Source organism: Electrophorus electricus, chromosome 15 (genome assembly GCF_013358815.1).
Source record: "Electrophorus electricus isolate fEleEle1 chromosome 15, fEleEle1.pri, whole genome shotgun sequence".
Classification (NCBI taxonomy): domain Eukaryota; kingdom Metazoa; phylum Chordata; class Actinopteri; order Gymnotiformes; family Gymnotidae; genus Electrophorus; species Electrophorus electricus.
Window position 1 is genome coordinate 9735302 of NC_049549.1, and position 19163 is coordinate 9754464.

Sequence of the window (19163 nt, forward strand, 5' to 3'; positions counted from 1 at the left end):
AAAAAAAAGTCCCTTGCGCCCTCGCAGATTCGAAGTGGTGACCACTTCTGTAAACGTCCCGTAACGCAAATCCAAAGACCTGAGTGTTTTAGACTGAGCAGATCATTCAGCGTGAACTCCGGCAACACGCTCTTTCACGGATCTGTCGTTCACGAATCCCTTGCTCACCCCGTGTTCTGGCGACGTACCGGAATACCTACACAAGTACACGTACGAAACCCTGCCTGTTTTTAACACTGCCGAATTCTGACATTCAGGTCGTTTGCCCACATCTTCTTACGCGATGTCCATGAATCCAACGTGGATGTATTAAAGAATAATCAGGCTAAATGTTTAACTCTTATTAAGGCCTGTAAACTGGGCAGCTCCAGTTGTAGACCTTACTTTCTTGGACCCGTGCGCAGTTCTCATGACATTTAACAGTCTTCTATTAAGTACTTTAAGCAACACACTGTGGACGGCGACAAGTCACACATTATCCTGTTCTGGAGTGCGACAAGCCCTTGCTTTGTATCTACTGCATTAAAGGCCGTTCTATTCCTTCTAATCTCCTTTCGCACCCTTAGAGCCGTTCGGAGAGTTCACAGTCTTAATGCCATTCATTCCGGAGTTAACGCTTAAAAAGATTTCCTGCTACATGTTTCTATTTGGACTGCAGTGTTTCGTTATCTTCATATAACTTTTTTTATAAGACGTGTTTTACGTAATGTTTGTATTCTAATATACATTCTTGCCATATACAGTAGTGGTTTTCTGACCTTATATAACACACGGAACAAAGAATCATCCCCATTCCGCAGGGTGCTAGTAAAGCTGTCCCAAGCTGTCCCTCACAGCTGTGAGGTCTGTGAGTTCGCATCTGTGGCTATTGGGTTTACTTAGTTGAGTTCCAGAAAACACAGATGATGTCAGATTACAGACGGAGAGGTGTGTGTGTGTGTGTGTGTGTGTGTGAGCGAGAGTGTGAATAAGTGGGGTGGGAGAGTGATTGAGGCGTGCACGAGAGTGAAAGAATGGACAGAGGATTCAAAACTCTGGCCCTTGGGTTGCACAAAATACATACACTGATGTCAGAAGTGTGTGCGTGTGTGTTTGAGAGACCCAGAGAAACAGAGACAACAGCACCTGCTGAATATTCCATGAAATAGCCCTAGATCAACTCCACCTTTTCTGCTCCTGTGCTGAAAAAGATAACCACACATCTCTTCCAATGCAGGTTTCACTTAGCATGCTGCTCTAACATTAGAAAAAGGACCTCCACTCTGTAAAACTGGAGAATGTTACTTCATTCAAACACACCAAGCATCAATGCACATCTCTTCCTCTTCCATGCATGCGGCCTGTGTCTTGCATCTTTCTCAGTCAGTAGCGAAACGGCCATTTCTCTGCTGTTCACAGGAGTGCTGCAATAGCAGGGGTTGCTATGACGACACAACGTATGTACAGCCAGGTTTTAAATCCTTGCACCCAAGTAATAAGATAATAAGAAAGGTGTGCGTGCGTGCACGCACACAATTACAGCGAGAGTATCCATCTCTTAGACATTGCTCAAACATACATTGTTCTGTAGTATATGCTTACACAGACACACACACACACACACACACACACACGATGTGTTGTATGCTAGCTGAGGGCAGGACATCTCTGACGCAAATGACACAAATTACACACGGTCTCAAAACGCGCGTCCATGCACACACTGTTCAAGGTTAAAACGAACTGCAACAATAATGAGACATTCTGTTGGGGGAAAAAAAAACAAAAAACACACATCAGATTGCCAAACATCCCAGGCAGGAATAAGATCTTTACTTTTCTTTAGCTGCACTACATTCTTTTTCATTCTAGTGTTTTATAACAGAAGAAAATACTCTGCTACACCAATGTAGTCACAATATTCTCTCTATGCCTGGGGAGTCACTACACACTTTAAGGTGAAACCTGGGGACACAAAGAATCTTGGGAAATGTAGTCAACTAAATACATTTCACAGAAGGGGGGGGGGCAAGAATTTGGTAGGGGTGGTCAGAAGTACAATGTGATGTGTGCAGGACAGACCATTCCAAAACCAAACCCTAGAACTATCACCTACTGCAGTTCTTACTCGATTGTCAAAAGGGACTTTTTTGATGATAAAGAAAAAGTTGCAAAAGTTTTGGGGAGAGAATCAAAAGGTGCGATTTTGGAATGGCTGTGCATGGGCAATATTGTTTTGCATCACACTGATCAATAGATTTTGTGTGCGTGTGTGAATGCGCGCACACAGGACATTTGCTGACCCTCTTACTGCTCTGCATATATCCTAGCTGGGACCCGTAAGCAGTGTGTGTGTGTGTGTGTGTGTGTGTGTGTGTGTGTGTGTGTGTGTGTGTGTGCGCGTGCATGTGTGTCTCAGTTGGGCGCATCTTCGTCGCTGTGCTCGGCGCGGTCATCTTTGCCTTCGCTCAGCGAGCTCTCGTCGATGTTCTCCAGCGAGTCGGCATGCTGCACAGAGAGCTCGGACAGTGGGATGGTAACCAGCGGGCTCTGCTCTGGGTAGAGCCACGGCTTATACCCCGGGCTATGCCTCAGCTTCCACTCCGCATACTTCAAACAAGCCTTCCCAATCCTCTTCATCGCCTGGCACCCCGGCGTATGCAGCCACGGCAGAGGGAAAGAAAAGAGCAAAAAAAAAAACAACAAAAGAATGACCAACAGGGCGTGCGATACCAGAGGTTTAATCTTAACCTACTTTACACAAAAGAGGAGCAAATATGACTCATGCTCGGCATTGTCTCTGGTGCTTCGCCCTGTGAGAGGAGTGTACACTTATACAAATGCAAATTTAAAAAAAGATCATCTGCTTTGGTGGCTTTTGTCATTGTTAATGTGTGTACTGTTTTATAAGGGCCAAGGGAGAGACAAATTGCCACAAACCAAGCAATAATAAAGTGTTTCTCCTTATTTCATACAAAAATAAATGTTACTGTCCAAACTGTAGACATTTGTTTTCCTCAAAGGGGCGTGGATATGATGAACATGGGAGCAAACATGAATTATATAAAGCAATATGTGCCTTTGTGGGGTTGTGCGTGCATAAAACAATAAGCACCTGCGTGAATGCAGACAGGTCTGTCTTCTTTTCATTTGGTTATGATGAAAAAGTCGTTATTAACCAAACAGAACAAAAAACACTAGCTACCATTTTTTGAGGAACACAACACCCCACACACACACACACACACACACACACACACACACACACACACACACACACACACACACACACACACACACACACACACACACACACACACCCCTCTTACTCTCCCCTTCACTGCACAAAGCTGTATGTAAGATTAAGTGTCTGATGGAGGGAACTAGGGAGAGTGAGGGAAAGAGAGAAATAGTAGAGCAACTCACTTTAGGAGCCAGGAACTGGGAAGACTTATTCACAACCCACCTGGGCAGAGAACCTGCAATGTTGTTTGTGTGAGAATGAGTGAGAGAAACAGAGTGTGTATTTTAAGTCCTCAAATAAATAATGGTAAAGGCTTAAGAATTTACAATAGACAGAGAGAAACAGCATGATCGAGCCCAGTTCTGTGCCACTGAACTAGTGTGTTTTAATCCTGTATCTTATTAAAGAGATGGTGCTTAATAGAAACACTGATTTAAGCCATACTAAGAGAGCTCTGCTGTTTACACACATAATGAGAGAATTTTTCATTCTCAGCTGTGCATTCTTGGAAAGGCAAGCTAGTGTTAACGAAGGAGACCATTAGGAGCAGTTCGTCTCCGAGTCCTATTCAAACCCTTTGCATGTTGAAGTTTTAGTCAGTAATCAGTGCAACTGCGAAAAGCACATTTTAAAATCTGCAATAACAGTTTCAAGTAAAGTTCCTGCTAAGCATAACGTATACAATACTATTAATAACTTCATAGCCAGGCCCAGCGCACTGGAACAATTTAAGATATTGCTGAGAAAAGCTTTAAAGTCATACTGATTTTTCAGCCATTTCCTTCCATGAGTTTAGTGGTTTATGATACGCATATATACAAAGACATTTCTTTGCTCAAAGCATCTGTACCTCTAGTTGCATGTGAGGATTTTTAAATTATACCATTTCTTTTTTTGTTGGTTGTATAAACAGCACTATTAAATTTGAATGTTTGTTTAATCAGGTTATTGACTGTTTCTTGTGCCTAGAGCGTTGACTAAGAAAATAGGTGGGGCATGGCACATGGCCCCACCCATTTAATTTAGCTATACAGAGCAGCAGTACCACATGGCAGTATTATTGTTACAGAGGGACACTAACTTGTTAACTACTGTTTAGACTTTAAAGAAATGTGATCCAGACTTTGCCAAAATGGTAACCTAGATTTGGATATTATTTGACCCTTAAGGTGCTGCGTATGTGCGTGGCGTTACCTCTGGGGTCCACCTGGGCTAGGTAGGTTAAGGTACAGCTAGAAGGACCATTGCTCTGGATAAGGTAGCCTGTCTGGATGGAGACAGCCCGAACCATGTCCTTCTTTGGAGGGTATTTCTGAAACACACACACACACACACACACACACACACACACACACACACACACACACACACACACACACACAGAGAGAGTGAGCGTGACGGAGAGAGAGAGTAATTTACTATACTGACATATAGACCAAGAGAATCAATTACTGATAACATTAGTTGATCCAAACTTGATAAAAGTGCAGTGATGGTAAATAATTCAGTTTGTTCGAAGGTCTCTAAGTGAGCAGCACAGGCAGGCAGTCTGCAGTGTCAGTAGTCTGGGGAAATGGCCCTGCATGCTCTCCATATGTCCTGTTTTCTGTCATCTTCATGCATTTGTCTTGTTATCACATAGTCCATAACCAAGTATTCTTGGGCCGTCAACATCTGCCACACGCACCCCATCTACTTGACTCTCTTTCTCTGGGGTAGTGAGTAAAAGTTAAAATGTTGTGTGGAAATGAGCCAAAATTATCAAATTCTTTTGACTTGAAAGATTCTACCAGTCATATGCAGGTGCACACATGCATGCACCAGATGCTATTCACTTCCTGTTAGCTCACTTTCTGACCTCTCACCTTAGTGTTATTAATGACCTTATGACCCAAAGTGGCATTTAGGGTCTAGCTAAACTACATGGTAGTTTAATGTTTAAATTTGTCTTTGTATGCATGTGTATAGGTTATGAAGTTAAAGACTTATTTAACCAACCCTACTCTTCCCACTATACATTCAAGTGTTCAACTCAGACTGAGCCCTTAACCTGAGCCCAACCCTAACCCCTACTCTTAACCCTTACCTCTACTTACTCTGAACCCCTAACCTTAACCTGAGCCCAACCCTTATTCACAGTTTACCAGCAGGAGATGTGTGTTGGGGGGGGGGGGGGGGGGGGGGGCTCTTCTTTTATCATGACCTTTTAAATCTTACAGATGACCTTAGACCTTTGAGAGTAAATCACTTACAGGGTGTTTGACAGAATAGTTCATAATGATGTAATCATTGCCTATTGGCAACCAGGAGCGCAATGTGATGACATCACGGTTCCTCAAAGGTTTTGGGCACTTCCCTACATGAAGGAAAGAAAACGTCAATATGAAATAACCAACAAACAGAAAAAACATGGAAAATTTGTTTTTAAATCTAATATTACAGGATAGCATGTGATTAATCTAGGTTTGGTATGACAAAAGGCATTGTGGGAAGATACAAAAATTATTCATTCATTAATAATAATTCTTTTACAGGAGTAGTAGCCAATGTCCGCGTTGACTGTCAGTTTGCCGATGTCAAATGTCTCAATTACATTCGAGTCCCATTTTCGCCGGTATTCGATGTCATGGAGCACATCGTACATAGTTTCTGCGGCGACGTGCTTGCATACCATCCGACACTGTGGGGAGATGGAGAGTAATGACTGCATTGACAACAAAACATAACTACGCACAAACCTTCCACCGGTGAAGGAAGCGAGTGAAATGCAGAGTAAAACACACTAAGGATGGTGGGCATCTGAAGAAAAGCGAAAGAAAGTCGAAGTGTGACATGCAAGAGAAACACTTTTAGGAGTAATGAAAAAGCAAAGATGCACTGGTTGGGTAGTTCATTTTTAAAAGAGGTGCTCAAGGAGTAAATGTTCCCCCTCAGGGTTCTGTAGAGCAAGTCCAGTCACATGATCGCCAGAGACTCAACCACTGTCAATACACCATACAGGTAACATCGGTTACAAACACACGCTTTGCAGCAGAGTGATGCAAACACAGACACACCACATATGGGTAAATATCCTAAAAGAAAGCCCCAGAATAGCATGATTTTTCCCCATGATTAATTATTTTCCGGTATACTTGCACGTGTGCACACACACCTACGTATAGGCCCACCACAAAGCAGCCAGTAAAAGAAATCCATGTTCAGTGCACAAGCTAGTAGATGTGGAGTCATTCTGTTAATAACTAAAACAGAAGCCAAAGGATTTTTTAGTGGCATGAAATGAAACCTGTCTCTGGGTGCATGTGTGTTTGACATCAGCACTGACATCATGCCCCGCGATATTGTATCTGCCAGAGCACACTGCACAAAATTCGATCCTGACATTTACCAGTGATTATCCTGCATTCCAGACCAGGGGTTTCACACACCACCAGCTTTTTAAATGTTCGGGCAGAAACAGCCAATCAGAAACAGCCAGATCACAAGCGTTCTCGCACCATCACTACACACACAGTACATACATGGGATCTTCTGGACCCAAGAAAATATCAAACCGTACTGGAAAGTGCTGGTAAAAACACACTTTAGCCACACAAACAGCAGAATGCAAGTGACCCATATTGCGTCTAGAATGGGGCTACAGAGGTTTAGAATTAGATGGACATTTTGTCCTTAATAATTTGTGAAATACCAAACCAGGTCATTAAAGTAGATCGGTTCTCTATAGAGTGCCTGAGTCCTGGGTCAAAGAGGGGGGGAACAAATAATAAAGTCTGACAAAGGTGTGGAAGGGATTACCGCCTTAATTGACTATGAAATGAGGGGAAAAAAGAGACAGATGAGCACACACCCACTGACTCACTTCACCCCAAACAGAGTGACGAGGAAGGAGGTCTCTGTAGTCTAATCTTTATGCTATAGCTGTGTTTAGAGCAGCTACCCCTCTTAACAAATTCAGACCTCATCCAAGGAGTCCAGCTTGACTTATTCAATACAGATCACAGTGTGTGTGTGTGTGTGTGTGTGTGTGTGTGTGTGTGTGTGTGTGTATGTGTACATGTAACCATATATATTAATGAGAAATCCCTGCATGGAAGCATGAGCCCCAGCAAAGCTGTTTATTCCAAAGTCCATATGCAAGGCCAAAAGAAAAAGAAAAGAAAAACTTGTGGAAACAGAACCTGTCAGGGGTAAAAAACAAACAAACAAACAAACAAACAAACAAAAGACACCACAAAAAAAAAAAAAAAAAGTCACTGGCAATCAGTCAGTCATTAGGACAGGACTTACTTTTAAATTAAAATGTGAGCTTCAATACATAAATGCAATATACCCACTGACTCTAAGCTGCATTTACTAGCAACAGTACCTGAGCTGACCGGCTGGAGCTGAAGGAGAAAGGCAGTTAACCCACGGCACATCTTACAAATCCATCATCTACGTTTTTAATAAATAGGACAGTGTGTGTTTGCTTGTCTGTTATTAAGTGTTGTAGTTGATTATGGCTTTCTTTATAAGTTATACATATTTGATCTTTCATAACTGTATCAATGCTTTTCCTAGGGTTAAGCCAAGAAACTAAACCAGACAGATTTTTTTTTTAATGTAGAAAAATTTAAACCGTGTATAAGCCATTATTATATAAAATGTTTTTGGAGCCTAAATTAGGCATGGAATCTAGAAAACCAAAGTTCTCATCCTTTTTAAAGCCAAAAATGAACAGCTGGCAGAATTCTAGCTACTGACTGATAGGCTGTGCTAATGTCATGAACGAGACCCAGGACCCGCTGGTGCTTTGTGGCTGAGCAACAAAGCCATAAAGGGCATAGCTATCAAGATGGCCAGGCTGTCGGACCCTCAATCCCCTTTCCTTAGCTATCAGATTCAAGCTCTTACCAGCCTGGCTATATTTCCAGAAACTGTGACCATAAATTCTATCAAACTCCAGCCCTTACCAGGAAAACCAACTTTTCTCATGCCACAGATTTACAGATAACTTGCCATTCAGCCTACTATGATGTTGAGTGACAGTCAACCAGTAAAGTATGGTTATTTTAACCTAATGTTTCTATTTTAATATAACCTCAAAATGTAGAATGAATGCTATTTTAATAGGATCTCCAAATTGTGTTGTTTACTCCTGTAATAAGTGTCTGTTGTTTCATTACTTTTTTCATTGCTTGCTCCTTATTAACTTGCATTACTCACTCAGATCTCTTCATGTGCATGTTGCTTACCTCATGCTTATTGTAAACGAACTGTTACTCACTCCTAGTAGTGTTTACTAGAAATCTTATATGAACCAATTGGACAATATATTCAAAAGTAATAGTAACTTCTAGAAATTAGGAAAGTAATTAAATTGATTATCCAATTGCTCTACTTCATTAGTACACAAGATCACATATCTAATTGGCGACTTTCAGGAGTTGAGACTGAACTATTAAATCATTATTTATTTTAATTAATTTATTACATTTTTGGGCTGGTGCATCAATTAATTTTATCCACTATAACTGACAAATCAATTAAAAGTGTTAACACCGTTCCATCTTAATTGGGATTGTGTTTGGGATACCCACACTGTCTCTGTCTTCAGTGGCTGATGCAAAGATCCCAAAAAGCCAATCCAATCCAATCTCAGTTGACCACTAGTACTGATCCAATTCCTGGTTTGCTTGGTTTTAACACCTGTAAACCAAACACAGGGCCCTTTATCCCTCTACTATAATACACAGATTGTCCACACTTTTCTCTTCAACAAGCCTGCAGACTGTCTGCAGACAGAGCTTGGCTTTATTGTGCCAAGGCGAAATGGCCTGCACATAATTGTCCACACGATGACTCTCCCTGCTTGTATTCCACACTATATAGAAGAGCTATTCCAGCATGCGCTAACAGTTATGCTCCAATGTCCTTTTGCAGATTTGCAGGGATATCTGTGAGTTCAAAACCCAGTGGATTGTGAGCATAACATTTCCTAAACCTCAGGCCATCAATGGGCCTCACCGGGTTCACAGGATTAAAGCCGCAATATGTAAGATGCATTTTTAAACGTCAACGTGGTACTTGAGTCACGAGGAATGAGTATCGGCTAAAATATAGTGTCCTGCTGCTGCTTCCATGTGAAGTATGAAATATTCATTCAAAAGTCAGAGCTGTTAGGTCAGATTTGGCAGGAGTTTTAGAATACATCAGCTATATTAATGTCTCATGTACAGGCTCAAAAAGAAGGTCCAGGCTGGTTGCCTGAGTAACATTATTTGGGGCATGGCTCAAAGTGCTGATCTGTACAGTGCTGAAAGTTATGTAGTGAATGGAAGGAGAGAGATATCACTGGACATGGAGACATTGAGACAGCAAACCTCTGGCTTCGTGGTCAAAGCAAAGAAATGTAGAACTGAAGAGATCCAGCTAGATGAAATGGAGAGTGTCAGATCTGGAGCTGAAACCAGAATAAATGCTGGCTTGGCTTTTCAGAGCTGGCAGCAGCGCCGTGATTTGAAGGTATTCAGGAATTGCCTTTTCTTATTGTTATTGCCAAACAGGTAAGTTATGGGGGTTTGCTAGATGCATCCTGAAAACAGCGAGCCAGATTATTATTGTTGTGAGATAATGATGTCCTTGTAATGAAATGCAATATACTCTTGTAATTGTAAAGCTGTATACCTAACATTAGCTAGAAAATTCATTAGTAAATTCACAATAGCTGATTACTTTTTTGCGGGGGGGTTGGGGGGGGGGGGGGGTCCTCTTTGGATTTGTTTGACAAACCTGACTAGGCATTATTCCATTTCTCATTTTGTAAACAATGGTACACGTAATATGAATTCTCATCACAAAATGTAGCTACATTTTCAAGTTCATGTCTTGAGCCAGATTTTTTTTTTTTTAAATCTGGAGAATACATAGTTAAGGATGGCTATCTTGCTAAATGAACCTAATTGAGTTTTCTTTAATGTTACCTAGCTTTTATCAGAAGAGAAGACAGCTAATAGACAATGTTAAACTAATGGATATTCAGCCAAATAGGTTAATTTCAAAGCACATTAAATGCATATTGTTCTGTCATAGCTTCTATGCCAAACAGTAGCTTCTCCTACATAAACTTCTCAGAATACTGACAATAGCACCCTAGATAAACAGATTCTGCCAGATTGACCAGCCACTCTTCTAACTCAAATGTAGCCTGGTAACTGGTGAATATGACTGTGAACATGTATTTTATTGTCATACATATATGCATTTGAAAAGATTCAAATACAAATCCAACATTATACTGATAAGGATTTGATTATAATGGCAGAGAATTCACTTATTTCCTCAGAGGACATTTTCATCAAATTTTGACAGAGTTCTCTTTGAACACTTCAATGTGAATTCCCTCAGTCAGTTCAGAGAAATCCACTTGGGGGGGGGGGGGGGGGTTGGAGTGCAGAACAACCCATGTTGCAAAATATTCTTCTGCACAATTTGTGCAATTACTTTGCCACCAGACAGGTCGCCAATTCCCCGAACTTACATAGTGCAGCTTTTTTTTTTGCTTTTTTTTTTAAAGGCGTTTTCATTAGCTACAAATAAAGCCATGTTTGGTTTGGGTTAGTTGTACTGCTGGAGCTGAATAAAACCGAAAGAGTCGGTCTGAGACAGTGATACCCAAATGCGGCACTCTTGTGCCGACTCGGTTCTGAAATGGAAGCTGGGGCTCAGTATGACGACGGGTGGTCAGGTCTCATCACTGCACGCACGCCCCTCGTGACCATAGGACCCGGAGGTTCATCTGCCGTTTAAAAAACGCCAACACTACTAATGAAGGAAGCCTGGTATTATGTAGATAAGTTGTTCCTTCACTAGCATTGTGTTGTTGTTAATATTATGCAGATGAAAGATGAATGGTGTTAGCATTATTTAGCATTAGTTAGCTTTGCACAGTTAAATGTGCTGCCTTCAGTTATATTTACAGCCTTTAGCAGACAATCTTACGCTGAGCAACTTAATAGTACTTTCTTGTCTATATGGAAGAAATATGGAGTTAGTATATGTTTTCTGTGCAGTTAGTATAATTTGTGTATTTTCCCCTCTGAAGGCATTGGGTCAAGGGTCAACATTGCCTTAGACTCTTGTTGATAAGTCTGTAAATCTGAATTCCATGCTGTGTCAGATGACAGGCATTCATTCCTCTCCACCACACTACATCTGGAGCCACAGGTTCCCATGTCAAACACTCCACTACAGTCGGAACCCACAGAGGCAAACGTACCTCGACTAGCATGCAGCTGTTACATGTCGGCTAATTTCTATTCTAGTTTAATGTATGCACACTTTCCATTTTTTCCTCTGTCTCTTCTTCCACCCTCACACTCTCTTTCTCCTTTATGAGTTTGTGTTTAAATTGGAAATAATTATTGCATTCATATTTAACACAAAGTGCACCCACATTACACATTTGTTATAGTGTATGTGTAGGTATGCCAATATTATATTACACAAAAACATTCAGGCACACATTTATACAAGAGAACAGGGCAGGGGCTGGGGGTAGGATGTCTTAGCAACTGCAGCATACGAAAGTTACCAAGTGTGGGTGGACAGGTATGTGTGAGACATGTGGGCATGAGGGAAGCCCAGTATCCTTAAGAAGAATCTGACATTGAAAAACACACAGTAATTGTGTGTGTGTGTGTGGGCTGCCTCCTAGGGTATGCCTTGTATGAGTCATGCTGCTTACTAATATCTGTGCTCCACAGAATCTAGCTTCATTATCTCCATCACAAGCACTTCAACAGAAAGTAAAGCCCATAAATACACTATTCCCATATCTTTTTGTAAGCATCATCAGCAGGTTTACGAAGGCGAGCTGCATCTTCACATGGACAGCCCTACATGATACTGTTCCATGTTCAATGTTATGTAATGACTCTTGACTGGTTGTGGTGCTTGCAGTCCTTGCTCTTAGGGATTAAATGTACAGAGCTGAGCTTCCTCGATACCTTGCATAGTCCGTTCGTATGTGTTAACTGAGGGGAATGACGGCTCTTCAGAAGCATGACCAATAATTATATGTAACGTGCATTTATTAATGCAGGTTCCTTCTCAGTTCCATGAGGATGTTAGTCTCTAATCTGTAGTGGGAGAGTGAGACACCCTGTTTACGACTGGAGGAAAGGAAGTGAGATATCCAATCAAATCAGCAATCGTACTTCCTGAGATAAAAACGTACTTTCTGGTCCTTATTCGTGTTAACAGAGTGACTGTCTGATTACACTAAGCATTTTAATCCACTTGTTTTTTGTCTGTGCGCTTGTTTAACTGCCAGCTGTGGACAGCTGGTGAACGCCACCACGCCACCCTGCCCTGTGTCACCGTCACCCAGACACGCACTGGTCCAGGGTCAGCCGCCTCCCTCGCTATGGTGGAACTCGCGAGAAGCCCAGGGGGGCAACGCCCCGGCCGTCTCGCGTCCGAGGGCCCGAGGATGCGAACGCTGCCATCACGTCACGCCATCTTTGTTTCTAAGGACGGTCATCTCACCTAGCTGAGCTGCTAACAACAACAACAAACACAACCACGCCAGCATGGGCTTCTCATATATGTGATACATAGGTGTCAAGATCAGATAACAAAACCAGACATGCGTTACCCACATCCAGTAGCACTTGGTTCAAAAAATGAATACACAACACAGTGATAAAGATAATAGGCAATGCATATTTAAATTGGTTGCCTAGCCATGTGCCGGTCTTAGATAGGAAAATGCCATGTTATTTTACCACTGATGGACGTTTTAATGGTAATGTCTGGATAAATATTTTTACCAAAAGCATGAAGCAAAATCAACCATTTCTATCAGGAAAGCCTGCAGACATTTTAGTTCAGCAAGGATGCCTCTCTGAATCAGTATTACTGCAGAACAACACTCAAGAAAATGCTGTTCAGGGGGGAGGGGTAACCCATCATCACTCATCATTGAGAAGACATGAACAGAGGCAGAATAGATCAATCCAGTTCTCAGCAGGAAAGCAGCCCTACAGCACAGCGAGTGTTTGTATGTATGTGATGCTAGGAAAGTAAGTTTCACACAAACCCAAACTGGGTTCTTCACACAAACACACACTGAAAGGGGTGGGCATATGGAGGGAAATAAGACAACTGAGGATAATGACCAAAAAAAGAAAAAAAGAAAAAGTGCTACTAACTTTAAATGTTAACTGCCGAGTAACAAATTCTTCTTACGCTGCAAAAAAACAAAAAAAAACAAAAAAAAACAAAAAAAAACAATGCGTGGGTGTAAGGCCCACATATAATTATATGGACGTAAATAAAAAAGCCTGCGCGATAAAGTAGATCAAGGAGCCTACCAACATCCCTCATATTTCCCAACCTCCTGCCTCCCCTTTTTGTCCTCATCATTTCTGTTGCTCTCTGCGCACAGTTTCGCCAGCTTCAGCACTCCGCGTTGTTGTTTACTGCCACTGCATCAAGGGTTACATCGGTCAGCAGAGAGCAGCCACCCACGCGCACCCACACGAGCAAATACACCACGTCTACAAAGCGCGCCGGCACCTTCACCGTCACGTGACCTCTCCGGCTGAAACGTGACCACACGCCGATGCCTCTCCGTGTCCTTTGTCGTAGTGTGACGGCGGTAGCGTGTGCTGTGCGGGACACACAGGGATACGAGATAGGGATACGAGAGTGAGAGTGCTGCAGAGCATTAAAGGAGCAGAGAGACAGAGAGAGAGAGAGAGAGAGAGAGAGAGAAAAGAGGAATACAACACCAATTCTAATTTAATAATAGGCTGCACGTCATTGTTCTATAAATAAACAGAATTCAATTCATTAGAACAAATACATTTATGTTTACTTATTTTGTATCACATCTAATTTGGTCACATTTTTACAGAAGTTTAACATGTTGAGACATTTTACTGTGTGTATGCGCCCGCGCTGCAGGTAACGTAAAGACGGAACCAACGAAGGCTGCTGTATATTTTTGGTCCTGTGCGTATGAGCCTTTGTTCAAATGTATAAACCAAACTATTCTCAAACAGTCCTAAAATGTTAAGGCACTACACAAATGTATTTGATTGTTTTGTTATAGTACGACTAGAGTGAGCCTACACGGGTATAATAATACGGTACTGGCACGTGAAATCTTCAGAAAGAGCTGAATGGAACTAGAGAGAGCCTTGTTTACAGTTTGTTTGTTCACAGATCTGCATAATAAGTCTGTTCTCTCTTACCTTACATTGAATCTGACTGATTGTTTGAAATTTTCATGGCAGGAAAACAATTGAGTGACAGCCCCATGGTCCAATGACCAGCGAGTCAGAAGAGTGGGGGCCCTGATATAGCAGGACTGTGCTTATCAAGTGGCTAGCAGACCTGAAATAGTCAAGCGAACCAATGCCCCTGTCTCACCCTGTGCCGTACGGTGCTCATGTCACATGACCTGTTGGTTACAGGCAAGCCTCTGGATAAGTGGACCAGCTCATTTTCACATGGGTACGTTTGCATTTTAATGCAAGACAGATGTGAAACCAACATGCGCATGACTGCAAACTCTACTGGATGTAACGGGGTGTTTGCTTAGCTAACTGCCAGTGCAAATAAAGACCACTTGTAAGTTTCTACCAGAGAAGAGCTCTTGGTACTGGCTAAGTAAGCCTTATTTTCATATCAAACAGACAAAAGGATGAATAGAGCGTCCCTCAGTCTTTATCTGCGTCTGTGTTTGTGCAGAGCACCAGCTGCCCTCATTAGGGCTGAGAAGGAAAAACTGCGCGTGTACGTGCATGCGCGCACACACGCGCACCCCCCGTCAACTCAATGCTCTAAAGCAAGTATGAAAAATCAGTTCGAGTGTCGAGATCATTTGTAGCCAGCCCTGCCAAAAACTGAACCCCAGAGCGAGATCCATGTTACCGCCAACAGGAGAACAGAAAGTTATAGGGAAGACTGGCAAATCAAAAATTCACCATCATTTGATTTTTAGAGACTGCCGAACCTAAATGTATTAATTCAGTCACATGATTTTTGATCAGTCTAATATTGATGCAGCTGTACCACATTTTTGGGACGATGCTGAGAATGGTTTATTAGCTTGTCTTCTTCGCAAGAGTACTGATATTTTAGATCACTTTAACCACAACAAAACGAGTGCTGATGTAAAAAAAAAAAAAAAAAACATTTTGTTTTTCTTCAAAAAGCTCGATGTTTTAATAGTGATTTAAAAAAACAAAACAGTGAAACTTGGTACATAGCCATCATTTCTCTGCACATCCAGAGCACGGAGTAATAGACAAACCGTCATGTCATAAACTGATACTAACGTAGAATTTATACCTGCATGATTCACTGCAGCTTAATGCCACTAGGCAAGCTTTCTATTCCAATAAATAAATGCGTCCAGGCTCCAAAGTGGCCAAGGTTTGCTTTGAAACCGCCCGTCTCACAGACCTTCTGCCAAACAAGTATCCACCTTTTCTTCATCTCCAGTCTTTCTACCTGATTCGAGATACTTAAGAGAAATAAACTTGGTATAAGAGTGCATACTCCAAACCATAGCTGATGGACAGCAGGCTTTCCTGCTGACTCTCATGCTTCTACCATGAAGCTATGAACAATAAGTCTGCTCCATACAATTCCTAAACGGACACTGACTCGTCTGTCAGTTCGTATGGACCAAGTATCTAAGTGAAATTAAATGTACATCTCAGCCCTGTGAGAAGAGTAGCTGAGTGACCCCCAAGTGGTTTGATAAAGCTGTGATAAAGGGTCAAACATAAACTTTAACCTGGGATGGGATGTGTATTTGTTTTCCCATAAGTGTTTAAACTCGGTGCCAGGTCTGTGCGAACAACGGTGCTCTGTTTTCAGCCCCTCTCAAATGACAGCCAACTGGCTCTTACTCGTACTCACTGACTCCCATAGGCCAGGCAAGCTTAAAGGGTGATACCGTGGGAATTCATTCGATGGAACAGCACCTGGACAGGCCAGATTTGAGATCTGAAGTGCAGATGAGTCATGGCATTTGTTTGAGTGAAAAAAAATGTATTGCTGTAAGCAATGCTCTTTTGCAATTGAAAAAAGAAATCTAATATATAGCATGCTTAAAATTGGTGATGTATATTTGAAACGAGTCCGATCCATGACCCCATACGAAACTGACTCAAATCTGATTTGAAAAGATCATAGCTGTGTAGACAGAAATATGAGATATTTTTGTTACATTTAGGCAATCAAAATCAGATTTGTGTCACTACAGCCTGTTAATGTGAACGTAGTCAGAATGTAACGAAACGAGTTACATAGGCTATGCTCGCGTTAGCAGATTACCAAACTGGAACTGACCACTGTGGCTTGTAACGTGAACATAGCCATAAGGGGCTCTCAGCTCTAGTCCTGCGGCTCCACTGCCCTGCGAAGTTTTGAAAACTCCCTGCGCTAGCACACCTGATCCAGCTCATCAGTTAATCACAAGGCCTTACTGAGCTGGATCAGGTATGTACTGAAAACCTAAACATATGCGGGGGGACATAATATCTAACGAATCACTTCTTTAAAAGTTTGTAATAAATAAACGAAAGGAATAAAAACACAAACCCACTGTTTGACTAGTTACTAATCTGCGATTCGATAACACAGCTATCTGATGTGGGTGTGAGTAAATTTTTTTTTATTCGCTTGGTAAACATTGGCTCTTTTTTTTTTTTACATTCTTAAAACTATTCCTGGACATAACCGAGAAGTCGAGCTGTAGTTGAAGCAAAGTGGAGGAACCTCTCGCCCCTCCCTCAGCAAACACACTTTTGTCAACACCTGCCCGCCACAGAGCCGGATGCTGGCCGCCAGGTAAACATGGACGACACAAACTCATTCATTTTATTACTGGGAACTAAACACTGTAGGAAAACACTTGTATTAAAGATGGAATATATATAAGGAAATGATTACAGACGTTTACGCAAACCTACTCTACCTGTGCGGTTTCTGAAAATACATGAAGCAGGTGTAAGATATAGAAAGCCACGTTCTACGGTCCAACGCCAGGCTAGTTCACTCACCTTGATCTTGTGCAAAGACTTCTCTTCTTCCAAAATCTGTATCCAGACTGTAATTCCAGACTTGTTGTAAGTCAGGCTCCATCCTTCATCGGAATTGCATTCACTTTTGAAGTTGCTGAAAGCGATGTCGTCTGGTATTAGCACCTCTTCCCCTGACATCTTAGTAAACCTTGGCCGGGAGAGTGTATTCCAGCTCCAAATCCTAAGGACCGACGGGAATCTGCACTGGCGCCTGCCCAGTTCCTAATGGAAACGCTCTGCACTAGGAAGGGAAATAGCTGGTACCACCCGGAGATGAGAGCGTCTTGAAAATCCCTATAGCAATTGAAACCCAAACCAGAATATGTCATATAAAGCCGATATTTGAACGTGTAATATTACAGGAAAAGTCTAGCGGTACTATGAAAGTTTTTTGGGTTGTTTTTTTTCTTTTGGTGCAAAAAAAAAGGTAGTCTCCCTGCGCGTTTCGTGATGTGCGATTAGTTAAGCGAGACGCAAAAAAAAAAACAACAAGCGCACGCAAAAGCCTTTTTTCTGCCAAATCGGGTCCTGTGTCGGTGGGAGGTCTACACCAGGCTTCCCGTTACTGTGGATCAATTAGGAAGCCGATGCCGTTCACAGCAGCTGCGCGTTTGACTTGGCCATATGCTTCCCGCGGGCGACAAGCTCTGTCACGGAAGCTGAGGCCAAATGTGCAGCACCCAGCAGTAACAGTATTGCCCGGCGTGGGGAACAGCGGTTTGCTGAGCTAATGCGGAGGGGAAGCGAGTTGGAGAGGGCGTTCACTTACACGTAGGCTACGAGATGAAAGCCTGATAATCGCAGAGGACCGCCCACCTGAGAGAGAGGGAGAGAGAGCGAGAGAGATGACGTGTACTGTACACATAAACCTGTCCAGACTCTTGCCTGCATTTCCATGTTGTCGTTCTGGTTCAGGCTCTCTTTTACTTTGTCAGCAAGATCGAAGTGTTGATTTGCCAACGGCATCGATTTATTTGACGAGCACAGTCTCCAGTGAGGTATTTGGCTACGTGTAGGCTAACGTCCAAAACGATCCCTCGAGTTAGATACATGTTATTCCCGTTTTTACAGGGTAAAATGCCAAGAAGAAAAGCTTCAGGTTTGGGAAGCAAATAAGGTTTCTCAAGTTACTGATCGTTCCGAAGAAAACCCGAGATTCCAGCGTTTAAAATCCAAGCATATTGTATGGCATCACTGGTCCCCAGAAGAGCAAAGAGCAGATTTAGTTTTGCTGTCAGCGCCTGGGCTTGCTTTGCGTAAATGAAGGCCATTACCCTCTCTGAATACTGGTGCAATTTAGTTTTGTCTTGCATGCACTCTTTTTAATTTTTTTATTCTGTAGCCAAGTTAATGAGTTGAATTCTACAATAGTAACTGGATCTTAAAGAGGAAGAGGTGTTGGGTTTTATTTCCTCACTGTAAAATCTTATTCAGGTATACGGCCTAAACAAGGACAATACAGGTTCGAGTAAGAATTCAAATAGAGACTAGTAGTCACATTTCTAAAAGCATTGCTCCTAATAAATTTCTCTCTGTCTGCCTGCTAATCATGCTTTGGATAGCAAGTATGGAGGAGATAAACAGGTAGAAGAAATTAAAAAGCGAACTTTTAACAGTTAAGTATAACCACTGTCTGTTGTTTTTCCTCTTTTACGTTCAGCCTCAGGTTCCAAAAGCAAACGAGTCCATTCTTCACTGATTTAGGGAGTCCTAGAACTGACCTAGATTGAGTGTGGGTTTTTTTTTTTTTAATGACTGGCAGCAGGGCTCTGAGACTGACCTCCTTCGGCCTACCTCAGGAAGGCAGGGCTGCCCCTTCCTGATAACGCACCACTGCACATTCCTTGGAAACA

The 19163-nt window shown here is 42.1% G+C and overlaps 2 protein-coding genes across 2 annotated transcripts in view; one reads left to right on the plus strand and one right to left on the minus strand.

Moving 5' to 3' along the window:
• Positions 1-1780: 1780 nt before the first annotated feature.
• On the minus strand, positions 1781-18078 carry stard10 (StAR-related lipid transfer (START) domain containing 10). The gene is made up of 6 exons (XM_027016831.2): positions 17290-18078; positions 5756-5903; positions 5476-5579; positions 4418-4535; positions 3406-3458; positions 1781-2622 (listed from the first exon to the last, which is right to left on the minus strand). Exons 1-6 carry the CDS (start codon positions 17446-17448, stop codon positions 2395-2397), a joined length of 810 nt encoding a protein of 269 aa, XP_026872632.1. The 5' UTR covers positions 17449-18078; the 3' UTR covers positions 1781-2394.
• clpb (caseinolytic mitochondrial matrix peptidase chaperone subunit B) overlaps positions 17049-19163 on the plus strand; it is a 37234-nt gene continuing 35119 nt past the window's right edge. Inside the window, exon 1 of the mRNA XM_035534047.1 lies at positions 17049-17077. Coding sequence (XP_035389940.1) covers positions 17064-17077 — 14 coding nt within the window. The 5' untranslated portion in view covers positions 17049-17063. The remainder of the gene's footprint in view (positions 17078-19163) is intronic.

What these genes read in the sequence shown, in the direction of transcription:
- stard10 (XM_027016831.2), bottom strand. Translation starts at nt 17,448, where the DNA reads ATGTCAGGGGAAGAGGTGCTAATACCAGACGACATCGCTTTCAGCAAC. An exon ending in AGTCTTTGCACAAGATCAAG is followed by an intron (nt 5,904 to 17,289) that starts GTGAGTGAACTA and finishes ATCTCCCCACAG; the next exon opens with TGTCGGATGGTATGCAAGCA. An exon ending in ACTATTCTGTCAAACACCCT is followed by an intron (nt 4,536 to 5,475) that starts GTAAGTGATTTA and finishes TGTGTGTTTCAG; the next exon opens with AAATACCCTCCAAAGAAGGA.